This window comes from Drosophila obscura, unplaced genomic scaffold, assembly GCF_018151105.1.
Source record: "Drosophila obscura isolate BZ-5 IFL unplaced genomic scaffold, ASM1815110v1 contig_179, whole genome shotgun sequence".
Lineage (NCBI taxonomy): Eukaryota > Metazoa > Arthropoda > Insecta > Diptera > Drosophilidae > Drosophila > Drosophila obscura.
The window spans coordinates 813201-827620 of NW_024542766.1; the positions used below are offsets into that span (position 1 = coordinate 813201).

General features: G+C 41.5%; 3 protein-coding genes and 2 non-coding genes across 5 annotated transcripts; 4 read left to right on the plus strand and 1 right to left on the minus strand.

Annotated features, from left to right (window-relative positions):
* The first annotated feature begins 1268 nt into the window (after positions 1-1268).
* On the plus strand, positions 1269-4187 carry LOC111072495. The gene is made up of 4 exons (XM_022364409.2): positions 1269-1496; positions 3262-3642; positions 3710-3856; positions 3922-4187. The coding sequence occupies exons 1-4, from the start codon at positions 1388-1390 to the stop codon at positions 4074-4076; spliced, it is 792 nt and encodes a 263-aa protein (XP_022220101.1). The 5' UTR covers positions 1269-1387; the 3' UTR covers positions 4077-4187.
* A 1344-nt stretch (positions 4188-5531) lies between these two features.
* On the plus strand, positions 5532-6774 carry LOC111072497. The gene is made up of 4 exons (XM_022364413.2): positions 5532-5756; positions 5812-6192; positions 6262-6408; positions 6523-6774. Exons 1-4 carry the CDS (start codon positions 5669-5671, stop codon positions 6672-6674), a joined length of 768 nt encoding a protein of 255 aa, XP_022220105.2. The 5' UTR covers positions 5532-5668; the 3' UTR covers positions 6675-6774.
* A 384-nt stretch (positions 6775-7158) lies between these two features.
* On the minus strand, positions 7159-7354 carry LOC121403997. Its single transcript, XR_005967643.1, has one exon. It is a non-coding gene; the product is annotated as a U2 spliceosomal RNA (small nuclear RNA).
* Positions 7355-7789: 435 nt separating this feature from the next.
* Positions 7790-7907, plus strand: LOC121403987. Its single transcript, XR_005967633.1, has one exon. It is a non-coding gene; the product is annotated as a U5 spliceosomal RNA (small nuclear RNA).
* Positions 7908-9436: 1529 nt separating this feature from the next.
* LOC111072545 lies at positions 9437-14110 on the plus strand. The gene is made up of 4 exons (XM_022364487.2): positions 9437-10137; positions 13031-13444; positions 13508-13657; positions 13721-14110. Exons 1-4 carry the CDS (start codon positions 9903-9905, stop codon positions 13870-13872), a joined length of 951 nt encoding a protein of 316 aa, XP_022220179.1. The 5' UTR covers positions 9437-9902; the 3' UTR covers positions 13873-14110.
* The last annotated feature ends 310 nt before the right edge of the window (positions 14111-14420 follow it).

Sequence of the window (14420 nt, forward strand, 5' to 3'; positions counted from 1 at the left end):
TAAATAGCGTAGATCTAGCACGTGCCAAAGCTTCGAAGCTCTATGGAAATGAAATGTTCACGGGGAAGTTCAAGTGCAGTTGATGTGCAATTGGAAATTCGACTTATGTACGGGGAACCTTATCTATGCAATGCCAGACAAGTGAACAAACCTCTTATCTTGAGCAACTACTCGTATATACATACATGTGTACATATGTATGTACATAACTATGCATGAAAAGATTCTCAAAATATACAAAAAATATTGGAATATACCATGCACTCGGATGCAAGTAAGATTGGCTGATAAATGTAGCTACTACTGAACTGTGTAACCTGTAAACTTTGTAGAGTAATTGCAGTGCTATCTAATTTAATAGTTAGTTTCCTCAAACAAGAGGAGAGATTTTGCACCCCTGCTAATTTGCCGATGATCCCAGAAAGACCTTTGAATAGTTGCCCCTTCAGTCGAGCAGTGACTAATCCCTAAACAGTTGGAATTGATCCGAGTGCTGGGCAAACTGTTGTAATTGAGTGTTTGTTTTAATTTCATTACCCAGAAGCGAATCCATTCCAGGGGCACACCGACACCGAGACCAAGATCTGGAGACGTTCACGTGTCGAGCAATGCAAGACGAGGAAACATCAAAAGCTGCTTGGAGTGCATCCGACAGCTGCCGGTAGTCGATTGTCGTTAGTTGGTAGTTGGATCTGATGGGTCGGGTCGGTTTTGGGTCGAGCCAAGTCGAGGCGACTCGCTGGGGGATTGGTGGCTTCAACTTCACGACTCGGGGAGGGGATTTAATAATGTCGTTTGTATTTCGCTGCTGACTTTTGCATTTGCTTTGTTATCTATAAACGACAACGACGACGTCGTCGTCATTAGTTCCATGTACGCGTAGAGATGGGCAGTGGCAAAGTTGTTCTCCGTGTCACTCACTGCAAAACTCAATTTCGTGCAGAACAAAAATAAAGTAAATATAAAGAATTCTAGAAAATTTCAATTTTACAACTGCTATGGATTTTTCATGCCGGGTAATTACCCGCGTGATCCATCCAATCCCATCCCTAGCCCCAAGCTATGACTATTTTCGTTTCGCCGGTGAACAGAGGCATCGCGCCTCCACTTCCACCTCCGTCGCCTCCTCCACCCAATCCCTATTATTTGTTATTGCCGCGCATCAGTGTTTGTGTTTGCATTGTCGTTTGTCTTTGCAATTTCGCTTTTATTGGCTTTGATTTGATTTGCTTTCTGGCCATAAATAAAAGGCCCCCTCTGATCGAAAGTCTCAGAAGTCGACTCGCATTTGCATTGGCCAGGTTCATTTCCCTACCCTGAGAGTAAGCCAAACCGGAGCAACCACGAACTTATCATCAAGAGCTATTAATTAAAACTACCAAAGATTATGAATCTATTGTGGAACTTCGTTGTGGTCACACTGTGCGGAGTGTGCCTGGCACAGAATTTCGGAGCGGAGCTGCCACCCGTTGAGTTCAAGCCAGTCCGAGAATTATGTGAGTGCCAAAAATGATATATAAGTGAAACAAAAACTGTGCCCACTAAATATTAGATTTACAGAGAAACGATATTTTGTGTAAAACTATAAGCCTTGTATTTCATAGATGTTTAAACAATAGTCACAGTACAGTACACAGATGCTCAGCGCAGATATTAGATTCTTAGATTTATTGTTGCAAGTGCTTCAGGTAGCTGCTATGTTAGTTGTGACATTGACAAAACCACAAAAAAATAATAATAGCTTGGCATGTTATAACCAATAGAGTCAGAAATAGCAGAAATTACATTTTCTGTCACCATATGGCTTTACCATAAAATTATTAAATTCTTTACGCGGTAGCTCTGAAGAAAATCTGTATAGTAGAATGGAAAGAATATTTTTTTTTAATTGTATGTACATTTAAGGTAAATGATACAGTGGAAGAACGAATAATTGGTCCAGTACTAAAACGATATATCAAATATTTTTTGCTTCAATTTTGAAATTTTTCACGTAATTGGTTAAACGTAGTTTTCGATATTTATCCTAAGTAACACTTTTCCCATTTGTCACACATTTGTAGCAGGAACATTTGAGACATCATCTTAAAAGCTGTGGTATTAGCAGATAAATAACGAAATTCAAGAGAAGCGAAAAGATCGCCATCTTCTAATAGCAATAATCGTGTGAGGCACGCAACGTTTGTGTGAATTTTATAACAAAGCAATCAGCCTACTTAGGAGTCAAAGTTCATACAGTTTTCCTTAAAACAATGGGATTGCACAATAAATACGTACATGTACGTAGTTGTGGGATCGCAACGAAATGTGACAAATTGTATTAGCTTTACGGTAGAGCTAAAGCTAAGTGCACAAATTCATACAATACTAGTATACAACAAAAAAAGCAAGATTCTATTTACTTTTATTGATTACCATAATTAATCCTTATTTGTGGAATCTATTAATGGCTTGCAGGCGGTTCTATGGGCAAACAAAATATATAATATCATGATTAGTATTCTAGAAGTGAAAGGGGGGGCTTTTAAGGCCCAGAAGCTTATAAAAAATAATTGATGCCTAGAAGTGGGAAAATATATATATTTTTCTGATATTCCACAAAGCGTATTCCATTTGCAATTTTCGGAAAGCACTGATCATATTCACTTGCTTCGAGTTTATTTTGGTTTGATTCAGATTCAGATTCTATTTAATTAAATTTGAATTGTCATGCTGACCATTTGCCAGCCAAGTGGTTTAGGTTTATTGTCATAAATATAGCTTGTTCATGGGGGTAAATAAAAATAGAATCGTTTCGTTGGCGCTTGAAATTGCCATTTGCTGGATGTTTCGGCAAGTTCGTGGCCTAAGTCTTTTGTGTGGAATTGTCACTTCCGCTGAACGGCCTTGCCCACGGCTACGGCTGAGCAATGCAAAAAGTCTTAATTACAAGCAGAGTCGAGGCGAAACCAGCTGGATGCGAACAACTGAAGTGTAGTCAGTACAGTGGAAACTCTTTTTAATTGAATGTAGTAATTCTCGTTCGGAGCATAGGCAAAAACAAAAGCCAAACAGCAGATAAATTGCGCATGACGTTGACAATTATGTGAGCAGCAAAGCGACGATTACACAAACTCAAACCGAATATTCTCAACTGGAAAAATGTCACGTTCTGAGCATAAGCGCATAGATCGTAGACGATATAATTAACGTTTATGTGTAGCTAAATATGTCAGGGTCTGCCTAATCGCGTTCTAATCTGATTCGTTTGACCTTCGACAGCCGGCGACATACCGACCTGTCGGGAGAGCGATCTCAATATCAACGAGTGCATCAAGCAGGGCCTCCAGCAGATTACCCCTCGCATGAAGTACGGCATCAGCGAGCTGAACATACCGCCGCTGGATCCGTTCGAGATGGGCAAAAGTTCCTATACGTACAGCTCGGGTCTGCTCCAGGGACGCATTGCCATGAAGAACGTCGTAGTGCACGGCCTCAGCGAGGGCATTGTGGACAAGGTCAACTTTCGTATGAAGAACGGACAGGTGCGGATGGAGATTCTCTCGCACGTCCCCCAAATGCTGGTCGAGGGCGCCTACAAAGCAGACATCAAGCTCAACGACCTGAAGCTTACCCCAAAGGGCACCTTTAACGTCACCCTCAGTGAGTCCCACAAAGCTACCCCCAGTTCAAAACTAAATATAATTAATATTATGGCATTTACTTGCAGCCGATGTCACCATGAGGGCGAGGCCCACAGGGGAGCTGTACGAGCGCGACGGTCACACTTACTTGCGTCTGACCAAACTGGAGACTGAGCCCAAAGTGGGCGACCTGCGTTTCTACGCCAATGGCCTGGTGCCCGATCCGGCTCTGAGTAAGCTCCATTACGACCAAATCACTTAATCTACTGTATAAAACTATCTTTTTTTGTGCGTGCAGACGATGTCATCTTGGACTTTATAAACCAGTACTGGCGCCAGCTCTATCAGGCAATGTTGCCCGAGACTCTGGCCACCTGGCAGCCGCTGCTTCTGAAGTCCTCAAACGATTTCTTTGCTGCCCTACCATTCGATATGCTGGTGACCAAGAATTGAGAGAATTCTTTGACTTACCTTACCATTGTTATAGTATTTAAACACTTCGCTTCTATATGTTTTACTCAAGGTGTTAACATAGTTTGTGTCCCAATAAAGAGTATCAAATCCCACAAATGCCTGATCTATCTGCAACCAATCTCAGGATACAGAATAAATTGTATACAACTAATTTGAAAGAAATTGATATGCAAATACCTGCCACTAACCACTACCATGACTGGTAACGCAGCTGCAAGCCTTCATATCATATTTTCATAATCAGGATAGAAAGTAATTATCGGTATTTGCCATTGACTTGATTTGGTTGCCAATACATCATATTTATCGTTTGGTCTCATGCCTCTAGATTTGATTATACTTGAGTGCACTCTGAACGTACATTAGTTTAGCCTTAACTATGTCGATTTTGTTGATAATCTTTTGATCTTACTCTTGGCAGAGGAGTGGCTGCAAAACCCGAGTAAATGTGATACAATCCCGAGAAATATAATTTCCTCCTTATTTTATGTTTATTATTATTATAAAACAAACCAGACTTAGCTATCTACTCGGAGGCGATCGTAATGGGCTTCAACAAAATTTAAATGTGCACTAATACGATTAGAGGGTATAACTTATTTGCATTAAATTTCAACACGATCTGCTCGGCGATAATTAATGATTGATTGCTTGACGACATCTGTGTCAGTATGCCGTATAGCTACACTGGGAAAATTGTTTGAAATTACATGACTAACTCTAGAATTGACATTTAAATATAATGGTGGGCCCGGGTCAACTTAATCTACGTAAGCTCTGTTACATCTAGGCACTATCCAAAATGATTCCGCCATCAGTGCATGAATTAATTTTATTTGTGTACGTAAAATTGAACACAGGCTGAAGAGCTCCACAAAATAATCTAGCTGAGAAATTTCAGAAGTCCAGATTAGTGGCGGCGGCATTGAGTCAGAAGGTTGTTGCACAGTGTAACGACTTCCACTCGTACAAATCAGAACGGCATATAATATAGTATGCAAGTTGCTCCGTTTCTGGGGCGTGCAAAAAGTAAAGTTCATAGTGGAATTGTGCATATCTAATCGAACATTTATACGGAAATGACTCACCAGCTCTGAAGCTCGCTTCTGGCTCAATCTGGCAGATACCCTTCGACGGTGTGGCTATATCCCAATGTATGGCCAAAACAATTCATCCGTGATAAAGGGGAGAAGGTAATTATTAAAATGATTTGTCGCAAATCATCGTTGTCGTAGGCTATTACATTTTCAATAATTTTACCATTTAATAATACGACATTATAAATCAGAGGGACGGAGCCGGTTTTGCGATCAGTCAAAGTCTAACTGTCTGCTGGATTTGCTGATTTACAAGTAAAATTTACTCAGTTTAGTACGAGCTAAGCGGCGCTCCAGTCTCCAGTCACCAGTCGCTATTCTCTAGTCTCTGACTAGGAATGTGCAGCGTTGTGCTAATTTCGAGAATAAAATAGCTCGACTTGTTGAGTGAGAGATTCAGTTGCTCGCAAACGTTCTAGCCGCAAGTTTGGACAGCCGATCAGGCATAGAAAGGATACAAAATAGTTCATCAGAATGCATTTCACTATTGGATTAATGTGCCTGATGGCTTTGGGAGTCAATGCAGCACCCTCTCCCGCTGATAGTAGCAAATACTTTACGGGTGTGTACCATTTTTCAAGACACGAGAGTTTGCATTATCTATCGGATTTCCACAGCGAAAGATTTGCCGAAATGCTCAACGAACGAGGACCAGCTTGGGGAGTGCATCAAGCAGATATTTAATACGATGACGCCGCGTCTCAAGGATGGCAATCCCGACCTGAAAATTCCGCCCTATGAGCCCTTCCACCTTAATCGCACAAGTTTCCAGTACTCAAGTGGCACTGTCAACGGCCGCATCACCGTGCGGAATGCCAAGATCTACGGATTCGCGTCCAACACCGCCAAAGATGTGAGCATCAAGGTCGATGGCGACAAAGTCAGGATGCGCCTGATCACCTACATGCCGACGATGAAAATTATAGGCAGCTACAAGGCCGACATGCAGGTGAATCAGCTCCAGCTGAAGCCCAAAGGCGAATTCAACGTAACGCTGAGTGAGTGTGCTGCTCTAATTTGCTCTGTTCTGGGGTATTTGTAATTAGCTATTGCTCTAATTTTTTCAGAGGATGTGGAGACGACGACGCTAACTGAGGGTGAGATCTACAGGAAGGATGGTCATCGGTTCCTGCGCCTCAGCCGCATCGATACAAAGCCAAAGATTGGAGATTTAAAAATCAAAGCCAATGGAATTTTCGCAGATCCAGAACTGGGTGAGTAATAGGAAAATGGTAGTACATTGTTCCAGCGAAATCCAAATTTAGAGGATTGGTGGATGGTGTAGATCTGATAGATCCCGAACGTAATTTTCGAATCTCTATTTACAGATGAACTAGCTCTCAATGTCGCCAATCAATATTGGCGCGATATCTATGGAATAATGCTGCCTGAGACGCGTCAGTATTGGCAGCCCCTCATACTGCGCATGTTCAACGAGTCTTTAGAACTGGTTCCCATCGATCAGTTTATCGAGGAGTAGTTCAATTATTTATAGATTTACAATTTGTGATGATGGCTTTATAGTGCATATAAATGATTTCATTGCATTAGGTGAAATTAAATGATAATTGTTGTATGTACAATTTATATGAGCATTTCATTCTAGGCGCCAAGCAAGCTGCAGCTTGCCCTTTATGAGCCCAGCCAACTAAAAGAATGGAAATGTAAAAAAAAACTAGTTTTAATTGCCCATTACATGCCCCATGCCGGCTCGTTCAATTCATTCAACTGTTTTCGAAATCACGCCCCTGGGTGACCTACCTCTAATGATAATAGCGTTTATAGGTTAAGTGCACCATAGCCGCAAGCTGACTGACCTTAAACAGACAATGGGGGATGTATGTCGGTCGGTACGAGTATCACAGGCCAAGTGCGAGCTGTAAAGTGAAATTGAGCAAGACTCAAACTGGGCGAGTAACTACTATTCGTAACTTCAATTAACGATTACTGTGTGAAATTTATTTATCAGTTGGGCCGAAATCCCGGCGGTACTGCAATACCGGGCCAACCCGCGACAGAGGTGGAGCAAGCCCCTAGCACTCCGTCTGATTCCAAAAATCAGTTTAACATTTGTTGTTCTCCAATGGAGAAACTATCAGATGTTAAGCTGATAAGAACAGATACTACACTTTGATCTTAGCCATAAGGCCGAGAAGCGATAACTGGATATGGTAAAACAGCCGCCAGACCATAGGTGATCCGTCAGAACCACTTGGGAATTATAATGTAATGACTAGCGCTCTTCCTGCTTATGCGTCCTTTCCTGTGTTAGGGGTTACTTTGAGGTAATTTCCATTGAGAAAAATTCCACGTATGAAAAATATAAGGGAGGAGTGTATGTGGGATAGAGCTAAGAAGTAGGATTACTAAGGGAGGATGGAAAATGGATTGTTTGGCATAGAAGATATTTCAGGTATGTGGTCCTCTGTTGTAGGATGCAGGAAATGCTCTTAAAAGTGATTCTAGGGAGACGAGACGATTTCACCCGGGAATCTTCAGGTATTCTTAAGGGCTGCACCTTTACAGTACTTCTTACGATTCCCAACTAGTTCTGGTGACACTTATGCCAGCTTGACCGTGTTTGGTGTGTCAAAATCACTCTGGCTTCTCTTCAATTGTCGAATAAATCTTTCGCCTTTTACTAAAGATTTCCGTGGAGAGGGGCACTCTAATGAGTCTAAACAGAATTTTTTCGTAGTTCCTGGCGGCGTCAGTTGCCGGGACAATAAATAATGCATTGAGCAGATGAATCGAATGGGGGGCTTTCGATTTTAGACAACTGCTTTAGTTGCTGGCAATTTAAAGTTATGGGCATAAACAAACAAATAGAGGCTGACCAGACCGGACTCTGGGGGGCAATAGTGAGATAAAAAGTGCATTTTATTGTACACTTGCCTTAGCATAAAGTGATGTAATTGTACTTGGGCAAAGTTTGAGCCGTGAGCAGCGCTAAGTATGCCATAAATCAGCCCACTATATTGCCAACAATTATTTATTCTTATTGCTTATAGAGTCTGCTCGGTGACTCGCATACTAAAAGCAGTTGAGGAAGGGAAGCCAACCCCCGACAAACAAACACGCGAGTGTCGTCTGCCCCGCGCCTGGCGAGGCATAATAAATGGCCAGATTAAACATTTTAATTAGGCATTTGATGTGACTGTACGAAGAGTGGTTAGACGGATGTGTTGCTAAAAGGAAGTGAGCTCCCAATCTTCTAGAGAAATCATACGTTCTGATCTTGGCTATCCAAAACTCGGACTTCGCCTAGCATCACGTACTCAGGCAGCCTTGAACATCGATTTGAACGCCACATTTCCCAAGTTCATGAATAATTTTATGCGGCCTATTCCCCAGCACGCAGTAAGTACAAATGGCTGCAAAGATTTATAGCTGACCCACATTTTTCATGAATAACACCCACCCCGTAGGAGAGGTGGCCCGACAATGGCCTGTATGGCCTCACTCCCGCAGTCCCTCGCAAACTGCAAACGTGCCCTGCAACTTGATCTGAAAACAGGGATTGGAAAGATGTGCCAGATCCAGGTGTGACAGTTTCCTCATTGTTCCTCTGACAGATTTGTGGGTGCAATCGTTAGATGGATGCTGATGTGGTCCGTGTGGGTATGCGGCTGAAGCTGGTGTCTGAGAAAACAACTTTTAATTGTTTTGAGCTTTCTTCAAAAATACTTGGAAAGTAAAATATTAATTTAAATTACATTCATATTTAAGAAAATCTTGGTTGATATCCAAATTAAGCTTAACAAGATTTTTAGATTTTATGAATTAACTAGAGACTTCATGGATCCACAGTAAAGTCGCCTTCATTCTACCAGTGCAAAGGTAGGATCATTGAATTGAAATGTAATCAAAACAGGACTATTATGTACACATAAGAAGCGTGAGGGAGAGGTCCACCTGCAAAGGCATCTTATGCTTTGACCCCTCTGTTTTATTTGAAATTTTAGATTCAAATATTTTGGCTAATGAAATGACTCATGATCATAAAAGCTAGTTGATCAGTCACTCTCCAACTGTAGCCACGATTGTTTTGTTCTCTCGAAAAGCGAAGAGCTTTTGCCTATACGAATTTAGCTGTTTGGATGGTTGTTGGTGTTATTGTCGCTGTCGGCTTCGGCTTCGGTTTCGGTTTCTGTTTCGGCAGCAGCATGGAAAAACTTTGGAGCAAAAAAATTCAAAAAGTCGTGTTGCTCGGAAACTATAAATAAACGTGGGTTTTATGCAGCGCTCATTTCAAGATTTGCAACCGACGCGCCGTCAACACACAACATTTTGCCTGCAGATTTTTTTGCGCAGATGTTTGGCAATTAGTTCGTCCGTCTCCGTCTCCATATCGCGTACTCTCCCTGTCATTTGTGTGTAGTTGTAGTTGTGTGTGCGCGTTTGTATCAGTGTGCAATTGCAGCAACAATTGCAGTTAACCGAGAAAACCCAAAAGCAACAAAAACATCAGAGATACTGTAAAAAATACACTCGTGTAGAAATAAAAGTGAAGCCGGTTTGAAAAGTTACGCAAAAAAAATAAACAAGGAGAAACAACGGAGAAAACAAGATTATTGTGTTAAATCAAGCCGCGCAGAAATAGTATAGTCAAATAGCGACTCAAAAAGAGTAGCGCTAGGTAATCCATTCAAACGGGTTTTCACTGTGTGTGAAAGAGTTCGAAGGAAAGCAAAAGTGCTGCCCGAAAATGCATTTGCTCTGCCTCTCGCTGACGCTGACGCTGGTGGCGCTGGCAATCGGAAGTGGCTCAGCGGCCACTCTGTCCACGGCACCACCGAGCGTGTTCAGCAGCGATCCCAATCAAAATTCCAGCCCCAGTGCCAGCCCCAGTCTCAATCCCGGCCAGGAGTACGTTGGGACGTATGCGGAGGGCGAGGCCGAGGCGGGGTCATTCGATTTTGGCGGCCTGCAGTTTGATGGAGGTAAACGGGATTATGTAACTAAAACAAGAACTTGATATTCAAACAACACACAACACTCCACACCCACTCCCTGCGCCACCAAAAAAAAAAAACCAGAAGCCAAAAACCGCTAAAGGAAAAACAAGTTTGTTGCTCAAGTCTTTTGTTTGCTAAGTGGCAATTGGAAAATGTAATTGAAAATGGGGCTGCCGTGGCCCGTGTGGCATTCAAAATGGAAAATCAATTCGGTGTTTTTCCTCGCTGCAGCATGGAAAATGTTGGGGAATCGGCGTTCTCAGGAGGAAAAGGGAGCAGATATGAGCTATAAAAAAAAGGGACAAAACTCCAGCGAACTAATTCAATGTGAACATAAGCATATAGAAAGATATAAAAGCAGACGAGAAATCATTTAATAATGTACAGATAGATCAAAGATGGTGCTAAGGGAAGAACTAAACTGAACTGATATCGAATACCTAAATATTAGCAGGGAACATTAGAGCTTTAATTTATATAAATTCCAAAATCGTTTTTTTCCTATCGCTAAGTATTCAGCACACAGATTTGCCCGTTTCCTGCTATTCAAAACATTGGTGTACTTTATTTATTGTATTTGCTGTATAAGCTAAGATGATTCGCCATTTCACTGTCCACCTTTGTTCCAGAGACTTTGAGTTCTTCATTTGAATTCCGCTCAGGCCATGCCTCGTGCGCTGCCCATTAAAAAGTGTCTCGCGTACCCAGGCCAACTCTTTAACAATACACATATATTTTTAATGCATACGTATTACAACCCTGCAACCTTCAGAAAAATACAAAAAACTGGAAAAGTACTCGGAAGCAACAATAATAAAAAAGTACTTTTAAATGAGATTTCCAAACGGCTGTAGAAAATGAAATTGCAATAGAAATTAGCAAGTCTATTTGCACTAAAAACATTTTATTTATTCGAGTTTTAACACTTTTGTGACTGCAAGGCAGCAAATCAAAAAAAGATGTAACAAAAAGACTGGCAAGTCACCGCCTCTGCCACTTGAACTTGACACACTTAAAGACTGGAGTAAAAGCCGCACCGAAAGTTGATGACGATGTGTGGACTGTACACAAAACGGTGCAAATAGAAATTCACCGACTACGATTCAAAACAGGGAGCGGAGCGGTAATAAATGCAGAATCAACAAGAGAGCTAGAGAGCAACAGGCTCGAAAAAGTCACATTAAAATATTGCCAATTGCATTAATTTTATCGGCAGCATGGTGTGATTGCGTGTGCGAGTGTATCTGTGTGCTGTTTGGGACATTGCGAAAAGAGTTCAGCGTGAACAAAACCAACAACGAGGCATAAATTCGAAACCAAACCGGCTGCTGTCGGCGCTACGGCAGCCGCTGGCAAAAAGCAAAAAGCGTAAGGCTGAAAAACTGACCTACATCAATGCGTAAGCGTCTTTTTGCTGGGCTTTTGCCGAACTGAAAGCTGCAATTGTAACCTGTTGCGCAAAGAAAAAACTTCACAAAAATATAAAACCAGCGGTCATTTATTGACATTTACTTGAGCAAACAGACAAACAAAAGACTTAGGCAACAAACTTCACTTCACTCGCTTGTAAACTAGTAAAACGAAGTGCTTAAACTCATTGTGTGTACCTTTTAATTTTGGCATTTGGAAGTGTTGATGTGGGGCTGCCCCGCCACTCGGTTCACCTTTGACATTGAACTTGTCAGGCAAACCAAAAGCAAAACGCCACAAAAAGAGCAACAAAATGAGAAAAAAAACACCAGGCCCTCAAGCCAAGTGAGTCATTAGGGTTACTCACGCGCTTTAATGGCTTGGAAACTAGCCAAAGTTTAACTGGGAATTAACTAAAAATTGACTCCTTCTTCGAGTGCTTAATTGCAAACTTTATTTCATATTTTGGTAATTTGGCAAAGGAACATTAAATATAATTGTGCTTTAAATGCTTTCCGCATGTCATTAGAAGATGAAGAAACCATGACTAAATATCGCTTCTTCTGAGAGAATAAATCCTGAGAATAAATCCTGAGAATAAATCTCAATAATAAATAAGCATCGCCCAACTGCTTGTTTTGCAACAGTGCAACAGAGAGACAGGAAAGTGGTTTACAGAATTAAACCGAGTAAACTTCGAAGATCAATGGAAAGCAAACAGGTTGAAACCAATAAATTAATCACATAATATTAATTGGAAATACAATAATTGTTAGACCTGTTCTTGAGAATATTAAGTGCTAGTAAGATTATATCAAACAATTAAAGAAAATTGTCGCAAGTCAGTGACATCTATGAGATATTTTATTTACAAAAAAATATAAGTGAAATAAAATAAACTAAAGATCGATTCTTCTGAGGAAATAAATCCTGAGAATAAATCTGAATAATAATTAAGCATCGCCCAACAGCTTGTTTTGCAACAGTTAAGAGACAGGAAAGTGGTTTACAGAATCAAACTAGACCTGAACAAATTGATTGCTTGAATATAGTCGCACATCCAGAAGTTTACTTTAAAATCGATTTTGATTCAAGGAAAGTCTTGACTCTCAATACTGCGGGATTCCTCAAACATCACTTAAAATGTTTTGCACGGTGGATTCACATAGCATTGTAACTGCTTACGCGGTTCCCTTCTTGGCATTTTAATTGTTTAAAACCTTGACAGGTGTTGTCACCCTGACACAAACCCCAATCGGATGTCAACGCAGCAGAAAAGCGGGCAGTTCATGTCCAACACGTGAGCCGGACCACGCTTGGACGGCTGCCACAGATCACAAAATATAATAATTATAATCATAATCTCCTCGAAGCAAGGCGCTATGCCATGCCTCGATGAACTTAACGACTGAGGCTAGCCATGACTTAACCGATCGTGAACTTATCTCCCATCACTTTCGCCTTCCAGTTACACCACAGACGACACAGAGCAGCGTCTCGAATGGCGTGACACCCTGTAGTTTCAGCTCGCCGGAGCTCAACGAATGCATACGCGGACTGATCCAGACATTCGCCCCGAAGCTAAAGTACCATGGAGTGCCGGAGTTCAACATGGGATCCATTGATCCGTACTTCTACAAGCGGGGAATCTTCCGGTACACAAACGATGGCATCCAGGGTGGACTACTGATCAAGGATATGGAGATTTATGGAATCAGCGACCTCCAGGTCAACAGTGTGGTGTCAAACTTTACAGAGAACGGCTTTGTGATCAAGCTGGGCGTGGGTCTTCCTCAGCTGAAGGCCGGCGGACACTTCAAGGCGGACGTGAAGTTTGGTGGACTGCGTCTTGTGCCCAAGGGTCCATTCAACATCACCGTGGGTGAGTACAGCCCCCCAAGCTATGGCCTAAAGTGCTTTTTATTTAACTTTCGTGAACTTCCAGACAACATCAAGGCCACAATTCTCACTGACGGACACATTGAGCAGCTGCCCAGCGGACAGCAGCGCCTCAGCCTTCATCGCCTGAATGCCAATGTCCACATCGGCGATGCCAAAGTGGTGGCCAATGGGATCTTCTCCGATCGTAACCTTAGTAAGTTGCTAATGTTGAAGCAAGCGGAATTTGTGTTTATTACCGAATTAATTTCACCCACAGATGGCATGATCCTCAACTTGGTCAACGAGAATCTCCCAGAGATCACCCGCGTCGGGATACCAGCCACCCGCGAGCAGTGGGCCCCCATTCTGGTGGCACACATAAACGAGTTCTTCGCTAAGGTTCCTATCGAGAAATTCCTGGTTCAATGATGCACAACCACAACACGTTTCTCATGGAGTGTTTAGACCGTAGCTAGTTTTAGTCTAATAATTACAACTTTAAATTTATCTTAAAAGCTACTTCCAAATAATTTTCAGTGCTCAAAACATTTGGCAACCATTTGGAAAGAATTTCTACACATCCAATTTGTATTTATTTATGTCATCCATTCTGAAAGGAGAGAAGTTGTGTGAAAACATCAAAATAAATATTCTTTTCAAAAACTAATGTCTCCCTCATTGTACTAGAATTTATTTGACTCTCAAATTTAAGTACATATGTATGTTACTATGACGGGTATGTGATCGTGAGAATATTACTCAGCTAAGTATTAGCTACTGCAGCGATGATAATGAGTGTGGAAAGCAATATACTTATAGGCGTAAAATAATATGACGATTCACCTAAATCCCGCAGTAAAACACTTATATGTACATGTAACACCTACATCCATTTATGTACATGTATTGCTACATGTGTAGTATGTAATTTATATTGGATTGAAAAGAAAAGTTTGAATACGTTCAGGCTGAGCTTG

What these genes read in the sequence shown, in the direction of transcription:
- LOC111072545 (XM_022364487.2), top strand. Translation starts at nt 9,903, where the DNA reads ATGCATTTGCTCTGCCTCTCGCTGACGCTGACGCTGGTGGCGCTGGCA. An exon ending in CGGCCTGCAGTTTGATGGAG is followed by an intron (nt 10,138 to 13,030) that starts GTAAACGGGATT and finishes TTCGCCTTCCAG; the next exon opens with TTACACCACAGACGACACAG. An exon ending in TCCATTCAACATCACCGTGG is followed by an intron (nt 13,445 to 13,507) that starts GTGAGTACAGCC and finishes GTGAACTTCCAG; the next exon opens with ACAACATCAAGGCCACAATT.
- LOC111072497 (XM_022364413.2), top strand. Translation starts at nt 5,669, where the DNA reads ATGCATTTCACTATTGGATTAATGTGCCTGATGGCTTTGGGAGTCAAT. An exon ending in CGAATTCAACGTAACGCTGA is followed by an intron (nt 6,193 to 6,261) that starts GTGAGTGTGCTG and finishes TAATTTTTTCAG; the next exon opens with AGGATGTGGAGACGACGACG. An exon ending in TTTCGCAGATCCAGAACTGG is followed by an intron (nt 6,409 to 6,522) that starts GTGAGTAATAGG and finishes CTCTATTTACAG; the next exon opens with ATGAACTAGCTCTCAATGTC.
- LOC111072495 (XM_022364409.2), top strand. Translation starts at nt 1,388, where the DNA reads ATGAATCTATTGTGGAACTTCGTTGTGGTCACACTGTGCGGAGTGTGC. An exon ending in CAAGCCAGTCCGAGAATTAT is followed by an intron (nt 1,497 to 3,261) that starts GTGAGTGCCAAA and finishes GACCTTCGACAG; the next exon opens with CCGGCGACATACCGACCTGT. An exon ending in GGTGCCCGATCCGGCTCTGA is followed by an intron (nt 3,857 to 3,921) that starts GTAAGCTCCATT and finishes TTGTGCGTGCAG; the next exon opens with ACGATGTCATCTTGGACTTT.